The sequence below is a fragment of the Delphinapterus leucas genome, chromosome 4, assembly GCF_059928025.1.
Source record: "Delphinapterus leucas isolate spDelLeu-1000000601 "Yukka" chromosome 4, BTC_Dleu_Yukka2, whole genome shotgun sequence".
Taxonomy (NCBI): Eukaryota; Metazoa; Chordata; class Mammalia; order Artiodactyla; family Monodontidae; genus Delphinapterus; species Delphinapterus leucas.
In genome coordinates, this window is record NC_143132.1 from 69,844,075 (window position 1) to 69,863,686 (window position 19,612).

The 19,612-nt window shown below is 45.4% G+C and overlaps 1 protein-coding gene across 1 annotated transcript in view; it reads left to right on the top strand.

The window, feature by feature from the left end:
- The window catches only part of LOC149749335 (kalirin-like), a 61,381-nt gene that overhangs the window by 15,167 nt on the left and 26,602 nt on the right, over window positions 1–19,612 (top strand). Inside the window, exon 2 of the mRNA XM_089910606.1 lies at window positions 10,176–10,298. Coding sequence (XP_089766732.1) covers window positions 10,176–10,298 — 123 coding nt within the window. The remainder of the gene's footprint in view (window positions 1–10,175; window positions 10,299–19,612) is intronic.

Here is a 19,612-nt window from a genome sequence, read left to right on the forward strand (position 1 = left end):
TAGGTTTGTGAACTATTGTGGTAGATACTTGAGCAGTGAGTTTGGAGGAAAGAGAAATCAGTATGGACTCAGTTGCTCAAAGAAGACATCTGGAGGAAGTGAGACTTCAGTTGTGTTTTGAAGGGTAGAAATAATTTGGATATGGAGTACTTCATGGAAGGAAAGATGTCAACACAAACACGGGGTGGCAGTGAGCATGGTGTAGTGTATTTGCATGGAAGTGAATAGAATATGACAGGAAAGGATGCTTGGTGTAGGACAGGGGTGTAAAAGAATAGGGGGAAAGGCAGATGTGGACCAATTGAAGGTGGAGGGGACGTACCTTGAATGCCAGAGTAAGGAGATTGGATTTTGCAATATAGATAATAGATAGCAACAATAATTTTGTGGGTTTTTTTTGGACTGAGGGAATGACAGGGTGAAAGCAGTGTATTAGAGCAGTGGACCTGGTGGGGGCAGATTGCTGGGTATAAGGAAGAAAACAGACTCAGTGAGATCAGTAAGGGAGTAATTGCAGTAATCTTGGCAGGAGGGGCCGAGTGGTGAGTATCAGTAGCAGTGGAAAGTGACACGTATATTTCAGAGTAATTTGAGGAAAGAGAACAAATGGGTGGGGGGGCGGGGTAAAGACCTGGGGTGTCAAGAGAAGGTACGGGTTTTCATAGAACAGGCAGAATAGTTTTAGATGCTACTGGAACAGCAATGGGATATTCACATTGAATCCATGGGCACCATGTGACTAGGAATAATCTGCAAGTTAGGTGTGCATTTGGGAGACAATTTGATAGTGGTTTAAAAGCATGGACTTCGGTGAGGCATGGACATATACACACTACCAAACGTAAGGTAGATAGCTAGTGGGAAGCAGCCGCATAGCACAGGGAGATCAGCTTGGTGCTTTGTGACCGCCTGGAGGGGTGGGATAGGGAGGGTGGGAGGGAGGGAGGGAGACGCAAGAGGGAAGAGATATGGGAACATATGTATATGTGTAACTGATTCACTTTGTTATAAAGCAGAAACTAACACACCATTGTAAAGCAATTATACCCCAATAAAGATGTTTAAAAAAAAAAAAAAGCATGGACTTTGGAGTCATATAGACTTAGATTTGAGTCTTTAATGTGCACCCTGACTGTGTGACCTTGGCCAAGTTATTTGATCTCTCTGAATCTGTTTCTTCAACTAGACAAAGGTGGTGATGATGTTATCTACTATCTTGTAGGGCTGCTGTGGGGCTTAAGAGAACATGTGTAAATCTCACTGTGCAGAGCCAGGCACATATTCTTGTCAGTTATTGGGGAAGTTAAGGTTAGAGAACACCCTGGAGCAGAGGAAATTAGGTTCAGATGGACACTAGATTCTAAATTTATCTTCATCACTTACAGGCTGTATGATCTCGGGCAATTTACTTCAGCTCTTTGTACTGAGTTTTCACTATGTTGAAAGTAGAATTAACAGTACCCTTTTTCTGCATTATTATAAAGGCTAATGAGATAGTCTGTGGAGGTACTTAGCGCAGGGCCTGGCGCATGAAACAGGAAATACTATTTGTGCGGTTGAAATTGTGAGCCTAGATGGATTTTCAAATGGACAGAGCTGACGAATAAAAGGCAGAGGGGCTGAGGGCTAAGGGTTGACTGTCCCTGTAAGGGTGTGAGGGACAGGAAAGAAAGCCATGAAGGGGCAGCCAGAGAAGTGGGAGGCAAGTTTAACAAATCAGTGTGGAACTGAAGGATTGGTGAGCTTTTGAAATTAGAGCGTCCCTATTGTTTTTGTTGTGCTGAGACTAGACATGGTATGTCAAGGAAGAGAGTGTGAGTGGGTGAGCACTGGTTCTCCTGGGAGAATTTAGTGTTCAGTAGCGACTTGTGAAAGCAGGAGGGGCATGCTGATCACGTCTGCAGCCGGATGGCCTGCCCCCGAAAATGACCTGGTGTAGAAGGCCAGAGATGGTTGAGTTTCAGAAGGGAATGCATCAGATTCTGATGAGAGACCAAGGGAAGGGTCAAGACCTCAGAAAGGAAGCAATTATTTTTCACTGTGGGTGCAGACTTAGGAAAGCAGTGAAGGTAGAAGGTGTTACAAGGAGTTAAAGAGGAGGTGGATGGAGGGAAAACAAAAGCAGCAGGGGCGGCAGAATGCACTTCTGAAAGTTCGCTGATGACGGGAAGGGTAGACAGAATGAAGCCCTGAGCATTTTGGAAGGTGGAGCCGCAGGGTTGAGAGCATCAGCGCTGGAACTAGGCCTCCTGGGTTTGAATCTCAGCTCTGCCGCTTATTAGCTTTGTGGCTTTGGGCCTCTCCGTGCCTTAGTTTCTCAGTCTGTAAAATGGAGATGATACTACTGGGGGTTAACGTTGGGGAGATAATTAGGAGGCTATCGAGAGGATGAAGTGAGTTCAATACGTTAAATGCTTAGAATAGTGCCTGGTGCAGAGTGAGCATTCAGCAAATGTTCGTTGCTATTATTATTGTTGTCACCATTATCATTACTGCTGTTATTGAGAGAAGGTGAAAGTGAGAAAGGAGAATGGAGAAGTGGAAGACAAGGAGAGACTATATACACAGAGTTTGACTCTGCAGTATGGATGCCACACCTACCAAGGAGTCTTCTTAGGCTCTACTAAGCATTCAGACTGAAAGACTGCTATGGGCCACCCTTGGCGCTGATCCAGTCAGGACAGTATAAGATGGAAGCTGTGGTTTCCCAGCAGGACAGTCCTTGCAACCATCCAGCTCAGGGGCAAGGAGACAAGATCCATGGTGGGCAGCGGCAGAAGCTCCCATGGCTCAACAACCCATGCCCCACAGAAGCCAGTATCCTCTGTTGGCACAGCTTCCAGGGTTCCTGCAATGGACACACCAGTCACAAGAGTCACCCCCTTCAGGGAGGATCAAGGAACGCTGTCCCCATCAGTTATTTATAGTTTATTGATAGTCCTTCTAATCCAGATACAGTTTACCAATCGGGAGTGTTTTTACCACTGGCAGCATGACTTAGTAACATGTTGGCACATACTATCTTTCTCTGTTTCCAGGGAAACAGAACTGGGGTGTTAACTGAAGTTCAGATTAGCATATGCTGAAGGGGAAAAGGTTCTGTTATTTCCTTGCTCACAGTGGGAGCAAATAGAGACATTTGCCTGTTTTATAGAGAAACTGGGGCAGTTCTAGATGTGAGCAGCCTGTTAGGATGTTAGATCTGAGATCTGGGAATTAGGGAATTTGGGCATGGAGTGGGTAAGAAATATGCTAGGGGATCGATAGAATGTCTACAGGTCAGAGACACAGCCTGGCCGGTGAAATTGTTTGGTGCCCTGGCTGATTCCTGAGGCTACAGTGCTGGGGTCTCTAGATAACCAGGCTGAGCCATCCTCTGAGAGCAGCTGGATTTATGGTGAAAGATAAAAATAGCTTCTCTCTTATACCATATATACAAGAATGCCAGCTGACATTCCAAAAGCCTAAAGGAAAACAGGCAGGGCCCGGAACACCTTCTCTCCCTCAGTAGATACTTATTAACTGTCTATCAGGCACAAGTCCCAACCACCTCCCCTGTCTATAGACACCAGTGTAAGGACGGCCTCCCAGAACCTCGGACTCCCTATGGCCTGCAGGCCTTGCAGGAGACAGAAGAGGAGAGATGTCAAACTCCCTTCTGTAAGGAATTCTAGGAACCTAGAAACTAGATCCAAATTTTGTGTTCCTTTATTTTTTCTTTCTCTACCCTGCTTTGGAAAATCAGGAAAGCTCAATCCTAGGTGAGTGGATAATTGAAAACAAAGTTGAAGGGTCTTAAGGGTCCTAGGCCAGAACACATGGGGTCAGTGTGTTGCCCTGTTGGCCTGAGGACATGTGCCCGGGGTCAGCCAGAGTTGTCAGATGGGGATATTTGCCCTTAATTCCCACCCACTTCTCACTTTAGGCCCTCTCTCTCTTGGTGTAGGGCTCCTTTGCCACCCCATTCTAGGATCTCATCCCTGGGCCGTGCTCACAAAGTGCCTTGCTTTCTTAATAGGCTGTTTCTGTATCCTGGATAAATTAATTCCAGGAGGGGTTGCAGGAATAATACATTTTAGTAGGAGTCTCTCCTAAGTAAAAAAACTGTTAAGAGTCAAAGGGATTGAATCTCTTAATAGTGGAAGGGTTGGGGAGTGGCAGAGAGGATGGGGAAGGGGGAGTTTGGAAGCAAGGCAGGAGCGGGTGAGATCCCTGGTTAGGCTACACCGGGAGGGCAGGAGGGGACAGTGCCCTCAGGCATGACCCTGAGAGAGTGTACGGAGCTCTGAGTCCTGTGTGGGCAAAGGCACCACAGGGCCCTGAGTGTGTGTCGGGGTGGGGGCAGTGGGAGGATGCATGGGTATCCCTGGTCTGTGCAGTGCCCTGCGGTGGCACTGGGAGTGCGTCTTCGGGAGGGATGGGCTGTGGATGTTTGTGTACGAGCTGCAGACGGGATTTCCATGAGCCCATGGTGATTTTGCAAAATGAACACAGTGCAGTTTTAAATCCACACCTTTCGTCTGTTTTGTGCTCTAAAACAAAACATTAGGGAACTATGTGCAATAGAATATGCTCACTATGTAGATTTAAAAATCTATCTGGTATATAGCACTGACCGAAGCATGAAACTATTGTCTTATTTGAATCTCACTATTATGCTAAGGTTGAAATAGTATAAATTTTCATCCCCATTTCAAGGTAAGGAGACTGAGATTTAGACCATTAACCTAACTTGTCAAAGTTTATAAAGCAGACCTGCACTAGAACCCAAGTCTCCTGATTTGAAGCCTCTGTTCTTTGCACTGTAACGCACATAACATTTTATTTTGGAGTTGACTGCACAGCAAGTTTTCAGATGTAGCAAGGTTCTCTGGCAAGGAGGTTGTTAGTATTCTTTAGGGCACAGGCTTTTATGGATGGGTCGCTGCAGTGTCCAAGCAGGGTAACAGGGGACAACAGGTGATACTGGAATGTGCATATTTAGGAAAGAAAATCCATTGGTTGTCTTCTGTCCTCTCAATCAAGTCACCAAACCTGAAAGTGAGCAAATTAAAACCAGTGTAATCTAAATTACAGACAGTATAAAACACTAACACTAGGTGGTAAGGTAGTTTGAAAGTTAAAACTCTAAATCAGATGCTGTTGCTAAATTTGGCAAATGAAGGAAAATAAGACCAAGATCCTTATTTAATATCCTTGCTCTATGAAATAGTTTATGCTTTATTAAAAACAGAACAATAATAACCTTTTAGCTATCCCCATATTTAAAAGAAAAGGAGAAAAGGTTTCTGTTTATTTTCCTAATTTGCATTTAAATAGATTCATTTATCATTTATTATATATTAAGAACTAGATTTGTATATTTTCACTGAGTTTAAGCCAGCATAAAAACATTACTTTGCAAAACGTGGAAAAAAAAAACCCCAAGTAGCTTACATGTAACATCTATCTTTTTAATGAGACAAAACTATGTTGGTTTCCAAACAAAGAGATAAAATTTCATTATTTAGACATGAACTTTCCTCCTGGAGGAATTTTGTTGTTTTATTACATTTTGTTGAACCTACCATTTGTATCTTCTCAAAAAAAAAAAAGACAGTTCAAAATGTTTGAAACCACTGTGGAGACATTTTCTTTAGTTTTGGGGGTTTTTCTTTCTTTAGATTTTTGTTCCAGTGTCTAGTTCAGGTGTCTTCCAGAAAGCCCAATTCAAATAGATCAAATCATAAAATGTCCTAGTTTAGAAAGGGTCAGCTTGTCTGGAGATTAGCAACCCCAGAGCCTGTGACCAACTCCCTGATGCATTTCTTTCATTCACTAAGTATTTATTGAGAGAAGTGGAGCTATTTGAATCAGCCATCCCCAGGCACTGAGGGGGCAGGTGGGAGGCAGAGACGAGGGGGCTGGATACTGGCCACTGAATGGCCGCATGTGAGGGGCAGCATCCTCCCACCGCTGGAGCCCCACAGTGCCCTGGTGGCTGCCTTTTGGGGGGCAACTGCTCTGTGGAGCCTGGGCAGAGGAGTTCCTACAGTCACATGCAGGAGGCAGGGCAGTGTCCCAAGAGCCTGGATCAACAGACACTCAGTGAATGTGCCTTGGGTGGCCTGAATGAAGCCCACTGGGGGGGGCTTCACTTTTCTGAACCTGTTTTCCATCCGTAAAGTGGGCCTGCTGGAGGCAGTGAGATGATGCTTGTGAATGGACATTTTGAACCCTAAAGCACTGGACTGATGTCAAGGCTGAGACTAAGAAGCTGCATTTCTCTGGCTATTAAGAACAATGCCAGTTTTCTTACAGTCATTCTTTGTATTCAAAAGTTAGAAATGTTAAGCTGTAGCAATGAATAAGCATTCTGACCCAGGAGACTCAATAAAACTAATTTTTATTTTGAATGGAAAAAAATACACTCCGTAAGTTTCCAAATTGAGCTGATTGTAAACCAGGATGCTTACCTCCATTCTGGGCACTGCTTATCCCTTGGAAATGAAGAGAAGCCCAGAAAAGAAGAGACTTGCCCACAGTCTCATGGGTAATTAGTGACAGAGCCAGGCCCAGAACCAGCCTAGTCCTTATCCCACTTAACTGCACACGCACATGGGTGCTTACATGCGTGTGTGCACACACACGTTCTCTCTCTGCAGCCAGCTGCAGTGAATGCAGCAGAAATGCTGGTGACCCTTGCAGGCAACCAGGCTCACAAAAATGAGTGTTATATACAATTAGGCAGCAGATTCAGGCCTAGAGAAGACTTGAGACTGTCCCTAGGAAACTGCCATGTTGGAGAGACCGTGGTTCCTGATATCACATCGACTGTCTGGTCCCTAGGTGCCTGAGATGAGTGTCACCTCCTTGGAGCACTGCCTCTAGCCTCCGGCATAGCTGAACTTGCCCAGAATGCGCAGCCCCCAGAGACAGCTCGTGTGCTCCAGCATGGAAGGCAGATGGGGCGCGGTGGCCTGGGTGCAGACCTCATTGTGTGAGAAGCCCATTCAATGAGGCGTGCGGTTCCTCTAGCACTCTCCGCTCTCGCCTGCCTTTTAACTCACTGTTGTTGCTGCTTTTCTCCTTAACTGGCCCGTGTTCGGCTCTCCTTGCTCTGTAGTCCAGCAGGGACCTGGCGCCAGGCAATCTAATCATTCTGGTGCTAGCACATAACTCTCTGTTTATTAGCATATCTAAGTACTCATTTAACAGAAAATACAGGGAAGGTCACTTCTAGGCCACTGGGATAGACAAGAAAGTATGAGTGAGCACTTTTCATGCTAAGTTCCAAGGACTTCAGGCATTTCAGATTTTCATTAATTTTATTGATGCTTTGGTCAACAAGGAAAAGAGATGAGGGATTATTTTTAAATGGGGTTGAGAGGCAGAATTTAAAAGAACAAAAATTACACAGTGAAGTTCCTTTAGACTCCTGGGGCACTTGTCTTCTTCCCCTCTTGTCCTTAATAGTAGTTTTAAAAAGCGCTGACCGCGTGCCTGTGGTGTGGGGTTGGCTGTGGCTGGCAGACCCGGCGTGGCGCACGCCACCGGTCCTGCCCAGCCTCCGCAGGCACCCCCAGCCTGGAGCATCTGCTGACACTTGAAAGTGAAGGATGATACTTTTGCCCTTTATCTGTGTAGGTAGCCGGAAGTGATCTGGGTAATTCAAAAGGGAGAATCATCTCCAGATTCAATCCCATTTTATGCTCATTTGCCTTGGGAAGGTGATGTGCTTATACTTAACCGTGGGTTGTCATAGCCTTGGTGTCCCTCTCCTGACCTCCAGACAAAGCTCTAACTGCCCACAGGACACCTCCACCTGAAGGTCTCCTAAGCCTTGCAAACTCAGCATCTGAAACGGAACCTGCTGTCTCTCCTCCCCTACCCCAGCTTCTTGCCCTCCTCTTGAGGTGGTGCCATGGTGGCACCTTCTCTTACAAGGATCCAGGGCGCCATGCCAGATACCTGGCTGTCTTCCCTCTCTCTTTCTCACCCTCCCTCCCCAAACAGTTGGGAGTCCTCAGTCCCTTCCTAGTAACTCTCGCTCTGCCCACTTCACAGACTCCACTGTCACTCCCCACATCCGGGTCTCCAGGTTCTCACTCTTGCTCCCCAGGATTACAGCCTCCTAACCATTCTTACTGCTCCATCTCTCCCCGCCAGTCCACATCCCATGCTGCTCTCAAAGCTCACATCACATTTCACTGCTCAGCTTACAACCCTCCACTGACATCTTGCTGCCCGCAGTATATGGTCCAGGTTTCCTAAAGCCTGTGTCCAGGGCTCTCCATGGTCCCTTCTACCTCCCCAGCCACATCTTCTCCTCACATCAGGTCCAGAAGCACAGAAGTGGTACTTTCAGAGCCCTCTACACATTGGGCTGCCCCACGGTTCTGCCCCTTTGATCTTCCCTTTGCCTGGAGCCCACATCTCACTCTTTCACCTGGCTAATTCCTACCTGAGTCAGGGTCAAGTCAGGTGTCACCTCCTTTGGGAAGCCTTCTCTGCTCTTCCCTCTCTTCACACCATCAAGAGAGGCTGCTACCTTGATATACCACACTGACCTTTATCTTGATGGATTTCTTTGTTGAGTTGTGATTTTAATCAACTCATATGCCAAGTTGTGCTAACACTGTATCTGAGTCCATGTTTGCTTTCCACACTGGCTTTTAAGCCACTTAAACTCAAGAACCACATATTAATCATTTTTGCCTTGTACAGTGCCTGGCATATAATGAGTGTCCGATAAATGCTGGTTAAACATAACTGAAAAAGTAAATTCGCTTTTCCGTTTAAAGGGGAAAAATGGAATGAGGCTGTGGTTCTGCCTCCAGAAAAGCTGGTGTGATCTTTGCAGCTTCTCAGCCTACACCTGTGCTCCGTTCTTCCCTGCTCTACTCTGCAACTGAGCTGCAGCCTTTAGCTCATCCCAAACTATGGACCATGAGTTCCAAGTATAGCGATCCTCTTCTCCAAAGGTTTAACACGTTTCCTGGCTGGATCACTTGACTACTCTGGGCAGAGAATTACAGAAACTCCAAATTAAACCAGTTTTAATAATAAAGAGGATTTCTTGGCTCAGGTACTAAGCAAGTCCAGACACAGTGTGGAGATCAGGCAAGGCTTAATCAGGGCTCTGCTTGTTTCCGGCCATTGTTTTGGCTACACTCTTTCTCTGCCCATTGGCTTCACCCTCTAGCTGCCAGCAGAATGGCTACAGCAGTTTGAGGTGCAGGGTCACAATGACAGTATCAGAGGAAGAGAAGTCATATCTAAACAACTACAGTTCTGTTTTCCCAGGAGCTTCCAGCAAACTGCCCTTTGTGTTTTATTGTACTGAATTGGATAACATTCCCGTTTCTAAGACAATCCCATGGGTCAGGAAATGTCATACACTGACTGGCTTAGATCTGGTGTCCTGAGAAGGGGTAACCCTTAGAGTGATCAGGCTTTCCCTTGGAATTGAGGTTCTGGTTAGCTCCCCTAAAAGTGAGTGGGCCACCTGTGGGAGAGGTGGAAACCTAAATGAAAACCAGGTACAGAGCCATGGGGAGGAAGATGGCTCAGTGCCCACTGTGCTAGGCAGTATTCACTCTACCCTTAAAATCCTCCTCTGCTGGCTCCTCATGGGTCATAGCAGAAACCCTGGAACTGTGAGGCTGTGGAGTCACAAGAAAAGGTGACTGCGTTCAGAGTCAGTTCAACAATGTGTGGTCGGGCAGTGTAAGTGGGATGGGGCATGTTAGGATGCCCTGTGGCTTCCAACAAGTGTCTCTCTCTCCTGCTGGGGCAGTAGGGAGTGGATTAAACCTCCCACTTGTCTCCACTTCACCTGTCCCTAAAGCACGCATTGAGGGGGGCATGGCTTTTGACGATTTCTAAAAGCTTTTAAAAGGGGAAGTAACTAGGGAAAGTGAGCAGCTTCCTCCGCCTTCTCCTTGGTCCTCTTACTCATTTTCTCTCTTCCCCTAGGCTCTGTAGGGAGACATAGAGGCTGGTGGCAGGGCCTTCTGCTAAGGAGGAGGGCTCTTCTGGGAAGCCAGGGTGTGGGCCACCCCCGACCCTGAGCATGATGACTGGTCCTCACTGGGCCCCAGCAGGAAGGCTGCTTTTCTCCCAGTAGCTCTGAAAGTTCCTTGCTGTTGGACCCATACCCCCATGATGACTGTGCGCCTTCCTTCCCCCTCTAGATGTTCGACTGGATAAGCCACAACAAGGAGTTATTCCTCCAGAGCCATACAGAGATTGGAGTCAGCTACCAGCACGCCCTGGACCTCCAGACGCAGCACAATCACTTCGCCATGAACTCCATGGTGAGTGCAGGGTCTCTTCTCGGGGGCAGGAGAATAACGAGGGGGACGGGGCTGCGGTGGAGAGGGCAGAAACAGACTTCCAAGCCGAGGAAGAGTGAGCAACTCTGAACACGCGGCCCCTTGTAGCATTCCATTTGCCAAGATAGGGACGAGCGCAGGACACGTGGTGAGCCGGCTGTTCCCACAGCAGATTATGGCCTCATTTCTGCCTCCGGACCCTGCTTTACAGGGTGAAGGGAACATGCTAGGGTTGTAGAAGCCATCAGCCCAGTGCAGGACTAGAAAGGAGAGTGCCCAGTTCCACTCCGCTGACTAAACCCACTGGTATGTGTGAGTCACTAAGCTGGGATGAGAGGCACCTCAGGCTGTGGCACGTTGGAAACGGTTGAGTGAACTGGGCTGCTTAGACTAGAGAAGAGGAGCCTTGCGGGACACACAGTTGCTGCCTTCAGTTATGTGGAGGGCTGCCTTGGAGAGAAGAGGGTGGAATTGTTTTGTGTTGGTCTAGGAGGCAGAACAGTCCAGGGGACGGCAGTTGGAGGGGGAGGCAGCACATGGCTCAGGAGGTGGGATGTACTGGAAGTTAGTGAGCTCCCCGGGATGGGGAGACTTCAAGCAGACGCTGAATTCAGAGAGGGATGTTTGCTAGCTGTGTGGCCATAGGAAATTTACCTGTCTGTGCTTCCATTTCTTCATCTGTAAAATGGAAATAATAATAGCCACCTTATAGGGTTGCCGTGAGGATTCAATGAGTTAAATTGTAAGGTGGCTGGAGATGTGCCTGGTATATAGTCCATTATCAGTAAATATTGGTATAATGATGATGCTGGTGATACAGGAATCTAGTCCAGATGACACCTGTGATTCCTCGTAAAACTAACACTTTGGGATAGTAATTTTTCCATGTGGTCTCCCCAAGACTTTGAAATCTTGTCTGCCCCTTGGACCCGTTGTATCTGAAATGTCTGCAGCCTAAGTATGCCTCGACATCTCTCTCTCTCCCCTCTGCCAGCTCTTCCTGCTGGTACTACTGGTCCAAAAGAATAGCTCCACCATTCCCCGTATATCTGAACTCCAAAGACACCATATCATTTCATCTGGTGATGCTGGAAGAGGGGCAGGTGTTAGAAAAACATAAACACAGAGGATCACAGAGGCCAGAAAAGAAGATAATTTCATTTTCTATGGAGTTGTTTTAACAATGGTATACACTGGACTATGTTATACACAGAAATAATTCTGGCCTCAAGTTTTCAGTGTCTAGTTAGGGAGATAACTCAGACAGTCATGGTACAGCTTGATATGTGCGGTGATAGAGATGCTGAGTGACCTAAGAACCGTACAATCTCAGTGGTTTAAAGTAATAGAGGTTCATTTCTTGTTCCTACCACATGCCCATCACTGGCTGATGGGGGCTGTGCTCATCGCACTCACTTGATGAGACGCCCAGACTGAGGGAGCAGCCACTGTCTCAGATGCAGCCAGTGCCTCAGCAGACAAAGCAAGTAGCCAAGCGCACGCTAGCTCTGAAACCTTCCACCTAGGAGTGACGCATTTCACTACCCAACACCAGTCACACGGCCACATCTAACATCGTGGGTGGAGGTATATGGTCCTACCTCCACATGTTGGGCAGGAGAGAGTGGGTATTTGTGAATAGCCCTAATGATTAGCACAGGGAGCCATTGCAGGATGTAAGGTAGAGGTGAGCAGCGTGAGCTTTGAATGGGAAGGGACCTCTGGCTGCGGAATAGAAGGTTGTGGGACCAGGCAGGGAAAAGATCAGTATTGACTGTGTTACCAGTTTGGGCCACAGCAGTCTTGTCTTCATCTAAATGTAAAGACTAGTCCAACTAGTCTTCTATAATTATGTCTCATCCCAGGCTCGCTTTAGTCACAGAGGAGCAAACCAATTGATCACAGGTGACTAAGAACATGAACTCAAATCTAGTCAAGTTTGATTATCTTTGTGCCCTGTGGATTTCCCCTGGTGAATTTTACAAATTCTGTGCCAGAATCTTCATGTCACCCAACTGCCTGGCCCTAAGGCAGACAAACTCATTTTAATAAGAAGCAAAGACAAACATAATTAGGGAGGTAAGTCTACCATCAAGCCCCTCAAAACAATGAACTACAAAGTTAAATAGAAAGAGCCTTTGGCTTTGCGTTATCTGCACCACTGCTCTTCTCTGTTAATATGGATAACGGAGAGCTAATAACACATCAAAAAGCTTTCCTCTGACAAATTTACTTCTGAAGTCTCCATTTTCAGGACAAAAAAAAATAAAAACGAGGGAGGAAATTTACTGAAGGGAAGCATCTTCTGGAGCTGGGAGGGAGGAAGAGGAGGCTTAATATACAACAGCCAATTCGCATGTTCCAGCCCATCTCTAGTCTCCCTTTGCGGTGCCTGTTTAGCCTGATTAGGCTGGCTCTCCTCTCTGGCTGCAGGGCAGGGGAAGGGAAATCCCAGGGTTGTTGGATCAAATTGGCTGAACTGGTGCGTTATAAACGCGGCACGTGCTTTTGTTAACTGGGAGGTTTACAGGTTTCTTATTAAAAGGGACTTCCCCTAAGACGGATGTCAGCAACCCAAGGAGGTGAATAGAGGGAATTACAGACTCCTTTTCTCTGGCCTGAGTGATGGATGTTGCTGCCAAGAAACAGATGAATTTAAGCAGCTACTGCTGGAGCCCAGTGACTGTAGGAATGATCAGTTACTCAGGGGAAGTGGGAATGTGGATTGTTTTGTAAGTTCACTGAGGCATTTCCTTTTCGGTTCTTGGAAAAGAACCTATACATATGCCCACACTTCTGTCCATGTAAAGGTACGTGCAGCGTACTTTGTTCCAGGCTACAGGTGAGTTCTTTGCTACTGAATCCTGTTTTATCAGTGAAATAGGCCAGTGATCCCTTACCTTTCGGGGAGGTCACAGACCCCTTTGAAATCTAATGAAAGTGGTGCTTCTTCTTTCCAGAGAAATGTATGTGGACAGCTTTTTTTTAGGCGTTTTCAGGGGATTCAAGGGAATCCTAAAGCCTACCGATCACCCTCCCCAATATAAGATCCCAAGAACCTCATGACTTCTTTCTTCATTCATTCCACAAATAATTAAGGATTAGACATTGTGCTGGATGTTGGGTATATAGTGGTGAACAAAGTGGTCTGTCCTCGGAGGTTCCAGTGGAGAGACAGGTGATATTATATAATCTCATAAGTAAATATATAAATACAAATCAATAAGCCTTATGTTGGAAGAGTCAGTGCTGCTACGATGGAGGATAACAAAAGGGGCTCCATTTAAATGAGGGGAGGTCAGGTATATTTTTCAATTAATAATCAGTATTGACTTAATGCTTATTGTTCATTCATTGATAGTAATTAATGGTCTGTGAATTAACTCTATAAAGTACCAGTTCTTCTTTATAATTTAAAGAACCCCTAGGTATACTGTTTAGTAAATGAAGATGATCTAGTTATAATTCATCTGTTTTTTAAGTTTAGTTTTCATGTCTAGTTTTATATACCAGTTAAAGACCCGACCCCAGCTGAGGTGACCATTACTGAGAAATAATTGCATATCATTAAATCGTGGAAGCAAAATCAGAAATTTCCTAAATTTTGTCTGTGAATTGGTACCAATAAAGGCTATCAATTATTAACATGTGGATAGTGTGGGAGTATAATGCCCCACTGAGTATGGTACATGAGCAACTCTGAAAGAAAAAGGTTAAAATTGGTTGATCTTTGGCTTTTTGTTATAACATGTTTTTTTGCAGTTTCCACTGGGGAATCCTATTCTTTTGATCTTTAACAATAATAATAATAACCCACCTACTAAATCCAGTAGGAAGATATTCTCTGGCTTCTTATAGTGCCTCGTAAAGCCAGGTTTCCTGAGCTCTCTGGGGCCCTCCTTTTTCTTAATTTCGCCTTCTGTTGCGAAAGGCTTTCTCACAAATTCTCCTTCCCCTGAATGTGGCCTCCTCCTCTGATGGGAGTGTGGGCAGATGGAATTAGGATCGGGTTGTACTGTAATATGCAACAGAACAATCAGGTAGCCATCTATGCTCCAGTTCCTCGTGAAAAAGACACTCACAGGAGTACATACAAACAACACAGTCTTATTTACAATTTTAATTAGCCGGTTCTTTGGGGAAAATAAATTGCTAATGGTTTCTGTCTAGAGTTTTAAAATATGAAGTGATATTCATTTTCTATTGTTAGGACTGTGAGGACTCACATTAGTGATAACCACGTGCAGCTGGACAGTAGGAAGCCTTTCTGCTGCCGCATGTTGATAGCTGCTTTAATCCTATTAATTTGCTCACCAGAGGCACATACTGCCACTTGATGGTGTGCAAATCAGACCAATTGCAGCAAAGCCTGTGGTGCTCTCTTTGTTTTGAGGGGAAGTTAGAAATGGTAGCACCAAGGAAAAATCAGATCTGGTGCAGGAGAGGTAAAGATTCTGAGCAGGTTTCCTGACCCCAATTTGAGAAGCCTTGCTCTGGGGTCCTCTGTCATCTCTGATTCTCAGCAGCCCCAAACCATGATTCCACAAGTAATTCCCTACCCCCAAACAGACAGCACTTCCTATGATGAAGTGACCCCACTTCCATCGCCCACACTCCCATCAGAGCAGGAGGCCACACACAGGGGAAGGAGAATTTGTGAGAAAGCCTTTCACAACAGAAAGCAGAATTTAGAAAAAGGAGGGCCCCAGAGAGCTCAGGTTTTGGGGAACACACGCGTGCACGCACACACAGACACACACACACAGGCACACACACGATTGTCATGTTTAATAGCCAGGATTTGACCCTGTCATAGCCACAAAGTCTCTTAGTACACATAAAACCTGTTGAAAAAGAGATGAGTCTTAGCTTGTATGCATTAGTCTTTTTAGTACAATTTTTTTTCCAAAGAATCTTGTAGTAGACTTGCTAAAAGTGTAGATTTCTTTTTGGCTTCCACCCCAGTCCTAGAAAATCATAATCTCTGGGGGATGAGGCCCCCAAACCTCCATTTTTTAACAAGTTTCATGGGTGATTTATGTACATATTAAAGTTAGAGAACTGTTGTTCTGTGGAGATGTATATGTATTTATAAAATAGTCACACCCTAAAATAAAGCATTATAGGTTCTGAAAGAGAGTCCACTTCTAGTATGACAGCATGAGGCACTACCCAACCTACTCTCCAGTGAAACTGGTGGACATTATTTTAAAAGAACCATTTAAAGTCTCTAGAAATGGTCCTAAGTGCACACAGCAAATGAAACATTTATTCAAGAAAATTTACTAAAACTTGGTAAGAACAGCGAATCTGTGGTATTTGAACCAGGACCCTCTTTCCTCCCACCTCCCAGCTCAATGAAATGGAAACGCTACTCCAGACTAGTGCAACCAAGAACACAAGGTCTCCTTTGCCCCCAGCTCCCAATTGAAGGACTGTCTTCCCAGATAGGACATTTTCTATCCTGGTCCAAGCTACCTGTTGCTGAATTTAAGTTCTAGGTGAGTGTGGCCAAGAGGTGGGGACTCCTTCTTCTGCCTAGCCCCCACTCATGGAACAGAGGCTATACATGGGCACGACACTGCTGAGAAATAGTGTTGCCTGGGAATAGAAACAAACTATGAAACAGAGAGCCCCAAATCTTTTCCCAAAGCAACTGCATTTATTTGCAATAGAGAGTAGAGAAGTTCAAGCCAATAGCACTCTCAGAAATGCCCTTAGGGACGTTATGGTGAGAGGCAACTGGGAGAAGATTTCTAGAGTCACTGGAGATATAGGGTAAATAGTAGGCAGGCTGGTTTGCCAGCGAGAAAGAGACTTCCTGGGGCCAGAACAAACCTTAAGTAGTGACCTCAGGAACTGTCCCTTCAAAGGAGCTTGGATTTGATTGGATAGATCTGTGAAGCAGATCTATATTTATACCCCAGGACATTGTTGAAAGCAATAGAGTAATGAGCTGGAAATGAGTGGAATTTAACAGCTGGGTGTGATCAGGGAAAGAGAAAGTTAAAGAGAGGACTGCGAAGACCAGCGTCATCCCAGGGTGACTGTGGGCATACCCAAGGCTGCATCCCCTGAGGAGCAACATCAGAGGTTTCCCACTAAAATAATCCAGCCAGTCACTAAACAAATAAGCAGGCAAATAACAATAACAAGCCCCAGAAGTGTGGGAATCAGTACCCAGAGATGCTACGATGTATTATCTAAATGTCCAAGTTCCAACAAAAAATTATGAGCTATGAAAAGAAACAGAAATGTATGACGGGGTGGGGGGGGAACAAATGGATAAAAAGCACACACAGGAAAAAGCAAGAAACAGAAAATGCCTGTGAGAGTGACCAGATACCAGATTTAACAAAGATTTCAAAGTAGCCATTATAAATATGTTTGTTTTTTAAAAAACAAAAACTGAAGGAAACTATAATTGAAGAAGTGAAAGTAGGTATGATGATATCATCTCACCAAACAGAGAATATCAATAAAGAGATAGAAGTTATTTTGAAAAGTACCAAAAGGAAGTTCTGGAGTTGGAAAATACAATCACTGAAATGAAAAATTCACTAAAGGCGGTCAACAATAAGTGAATTGGAAGAAGAACCTTGAAGATAGAGCAATAGAAATTATGCAGTCTGAAGAACAGAAAGAAAAAAGAATGAGGAAATATGAACAGAGCCTCAGAAAAATGCAGGACATCATCAAATGTACCATCATATGCATAATGGGAGTACTAGAACGAGAGAAGAGAGAAAGGAACATTTTTTTAAAATTATAGCTGAAATCTTCCCAAATATTGAAAAACAATCTACATAGCCAGGAAGCTCGAGGAACTCCAAGTAGGATAAAGGCAAGAGATCCACAAACAGATTCATCATAGTCAAAATACTGAAACCTAAAGACAGGGAGAAAATCCTGAAAGCAGCAAGAGAAAAAGGAGTTGTCACAGGGGAATCCCAATAAGAATAATAACTGATTTCTCATCAGAAACAGTGGAGCCCAGAAGGAAGTAGAATAACATATTCAAAGTGCTTAACGGAAAAAAACTGTCAACCAAGAATCCCATATTCAGCAAAGCTGTCTTTCAAAAATGAAAGTGAAATAAAGATATTTCCACATAATCAAATACTGAGGAAATTTGTTGCTAGCAGACACACCTTATGAGCAACAATAAAGGAAGTTCTTTATGATGAAAGCAAGTGACACGAGACTCACTCTTTTGAATCTGTACGGAAAAGACAGCACTAGGAAAGGTAACTTTATAACCATAAAAGACAGCATAGGGCTTCCCTGGTGGCGCAGTGGTTGAGAGTCCGTCTGCCGATGCAGGGGACACAGGTTTGTGCCCCAGTCTGGGAGGATCCCGCATGCCGTGGAGCAGCTGGGCCCGTGAGCCATGGCCACTGAGCCTGCGCATCCAGAGCCTGTGCTCCGCAATGGGAGAGGCCACAACAGTGAGAGGCCCGCGTACCACACACACACACAAAAAAAGACAGCATAGGTGCAAATTTCTTCTTCTTTCTTCTCATCACTGATTTAAAAATCCATTGTATAAAATAATATGTATACAATGTACTACTGAGCTTATAACATATAGAAATGTAACATATTTTCCAGTGACAGCTCAAAGGAGGTAAGAGTAAAGCTGTATAGGGCTAAGAAAGTTACTCCAGATGGTAACCTGAATGCACAGGGACAGAAGAAAACATCCAGAAATGATAAGGAGGTGAATATAACAAGAACTATAAACTTATATTTACTCTGCTTCCTTCTCTCACCTTCTTCAAAAGACATAAAATTATAAAAAGTGATGCAATCTAATGCTCGGTTTATAACATTTATAAATGTAATATGTATAATAACGTCACAAAAAGAGGGGAAAGTGCTCACTCCCTCTTGCGAGAGCACCAGAATCACAGCTAACTGCTGAACAGTCATCAACAGGAAGACACTGGAACTCACTGAAAAAGATACCCCACATCGAAAGACAAAGGAGAAGCCAAAATGAGACGGTAGGAGGGGTGCAATCACAATAAAATCAAATCCTAATACTGCTGGGTAGGTGACTCACAAACTAGAGAACAATGTTACTGCAGAAGTCCACCCACTGGAGTGAAGGTTCTGAGTCCCACTTCAGACTTCCCAACCTGGGGGTCCAGCAACAGGAGGAGGAGTTCCTAGAGAATCAGACTTTGAAGGCTAGTGGGATTTGATTGCAGGACTTTGACAGGACTGGGAGAAACAGAGACTCCAGTCTTGGAGGACACACACAAAGTAGTGTGCACATCAGGACCCAGGGGAAGTGTAAGGAACGGCACCAAGAAACGGAGGAGAGCTTAAACAAGCTTTATTTGGGAACGCTCCTGGGCGAGGTTCACTGGTCCGAGAGAAAGGGCCCAGAGAAGTCGCGCCCAGGCGAGGGTTTGGGCAGAATTTATAGGGGAGGAAGGGAAAGGGGTGTTGCGAATCCGGGAGGGCGCAGGTTATTCCTTATTTGGTGGTCTCTTCGGGTATCGTGGCAATATCCGGTGCTGGTTGCATCAGTCTTGGGACCGTTAGTCCCGCCCCTCGAAAGGTGGGAAGGCTGGGCTGGGTGGAAAGTCCCCAGGTCAGTTCCTGGAACTGGGTGGTCTGGAAAGTCTCCAGGTCAGTTTCTGGAACTGGGTGGTCAGGAAAGTTTCGGTCTGATGCAACCTGTGAGTCTGATTGCGTTCCCCTGACTCGGGCCAGTTGGCCTTACAGGAAGGAACAGTGACCCTGTAGGAGACTGAGCCAGACCTACCTGCTAGTGTTGGAGGGTTTCCTGAAGAGGTGGGGAGTGGCTTTGTTTCACTGTGAGGACAAGGACACTGGCAGCAGAAGTTCTGGGAAGTACTTCTTGGCGTGAGCCCTCCCAGAGTCCACCATTAGCCCCACCAAACAGCCCTGTAGGCTCCAGTGTTGCGTCGCCTGAGGCCAAACAACCAACAGGGAGGGAACCCAGCCCCACACATCATCAGACAAGAGGATTAAAGTTTTCCTGAGCTCTGTCCACCAGAGCAACAACCAGCTCTACCCACCACCAGTCCCTTCCGTCAGGAAACTTGCACAAACCTCTTAGATAGCCTCATCCACCAGAGGGCAGACAGCAGAAGCAAGAAGAACTATAATCCTGCAGCCTGTGGGAAAAAAAAGCCACATTCACAGAAAGATAGACAAGATGAAAAGGCAGAGGGCTATGTATCAGGTGAAGGAACAAGATAAAACCCCAGAAAAGCAACTAAATGAAGTGGAGATAGGCAACCTTCCAGAAAAAGAATTCA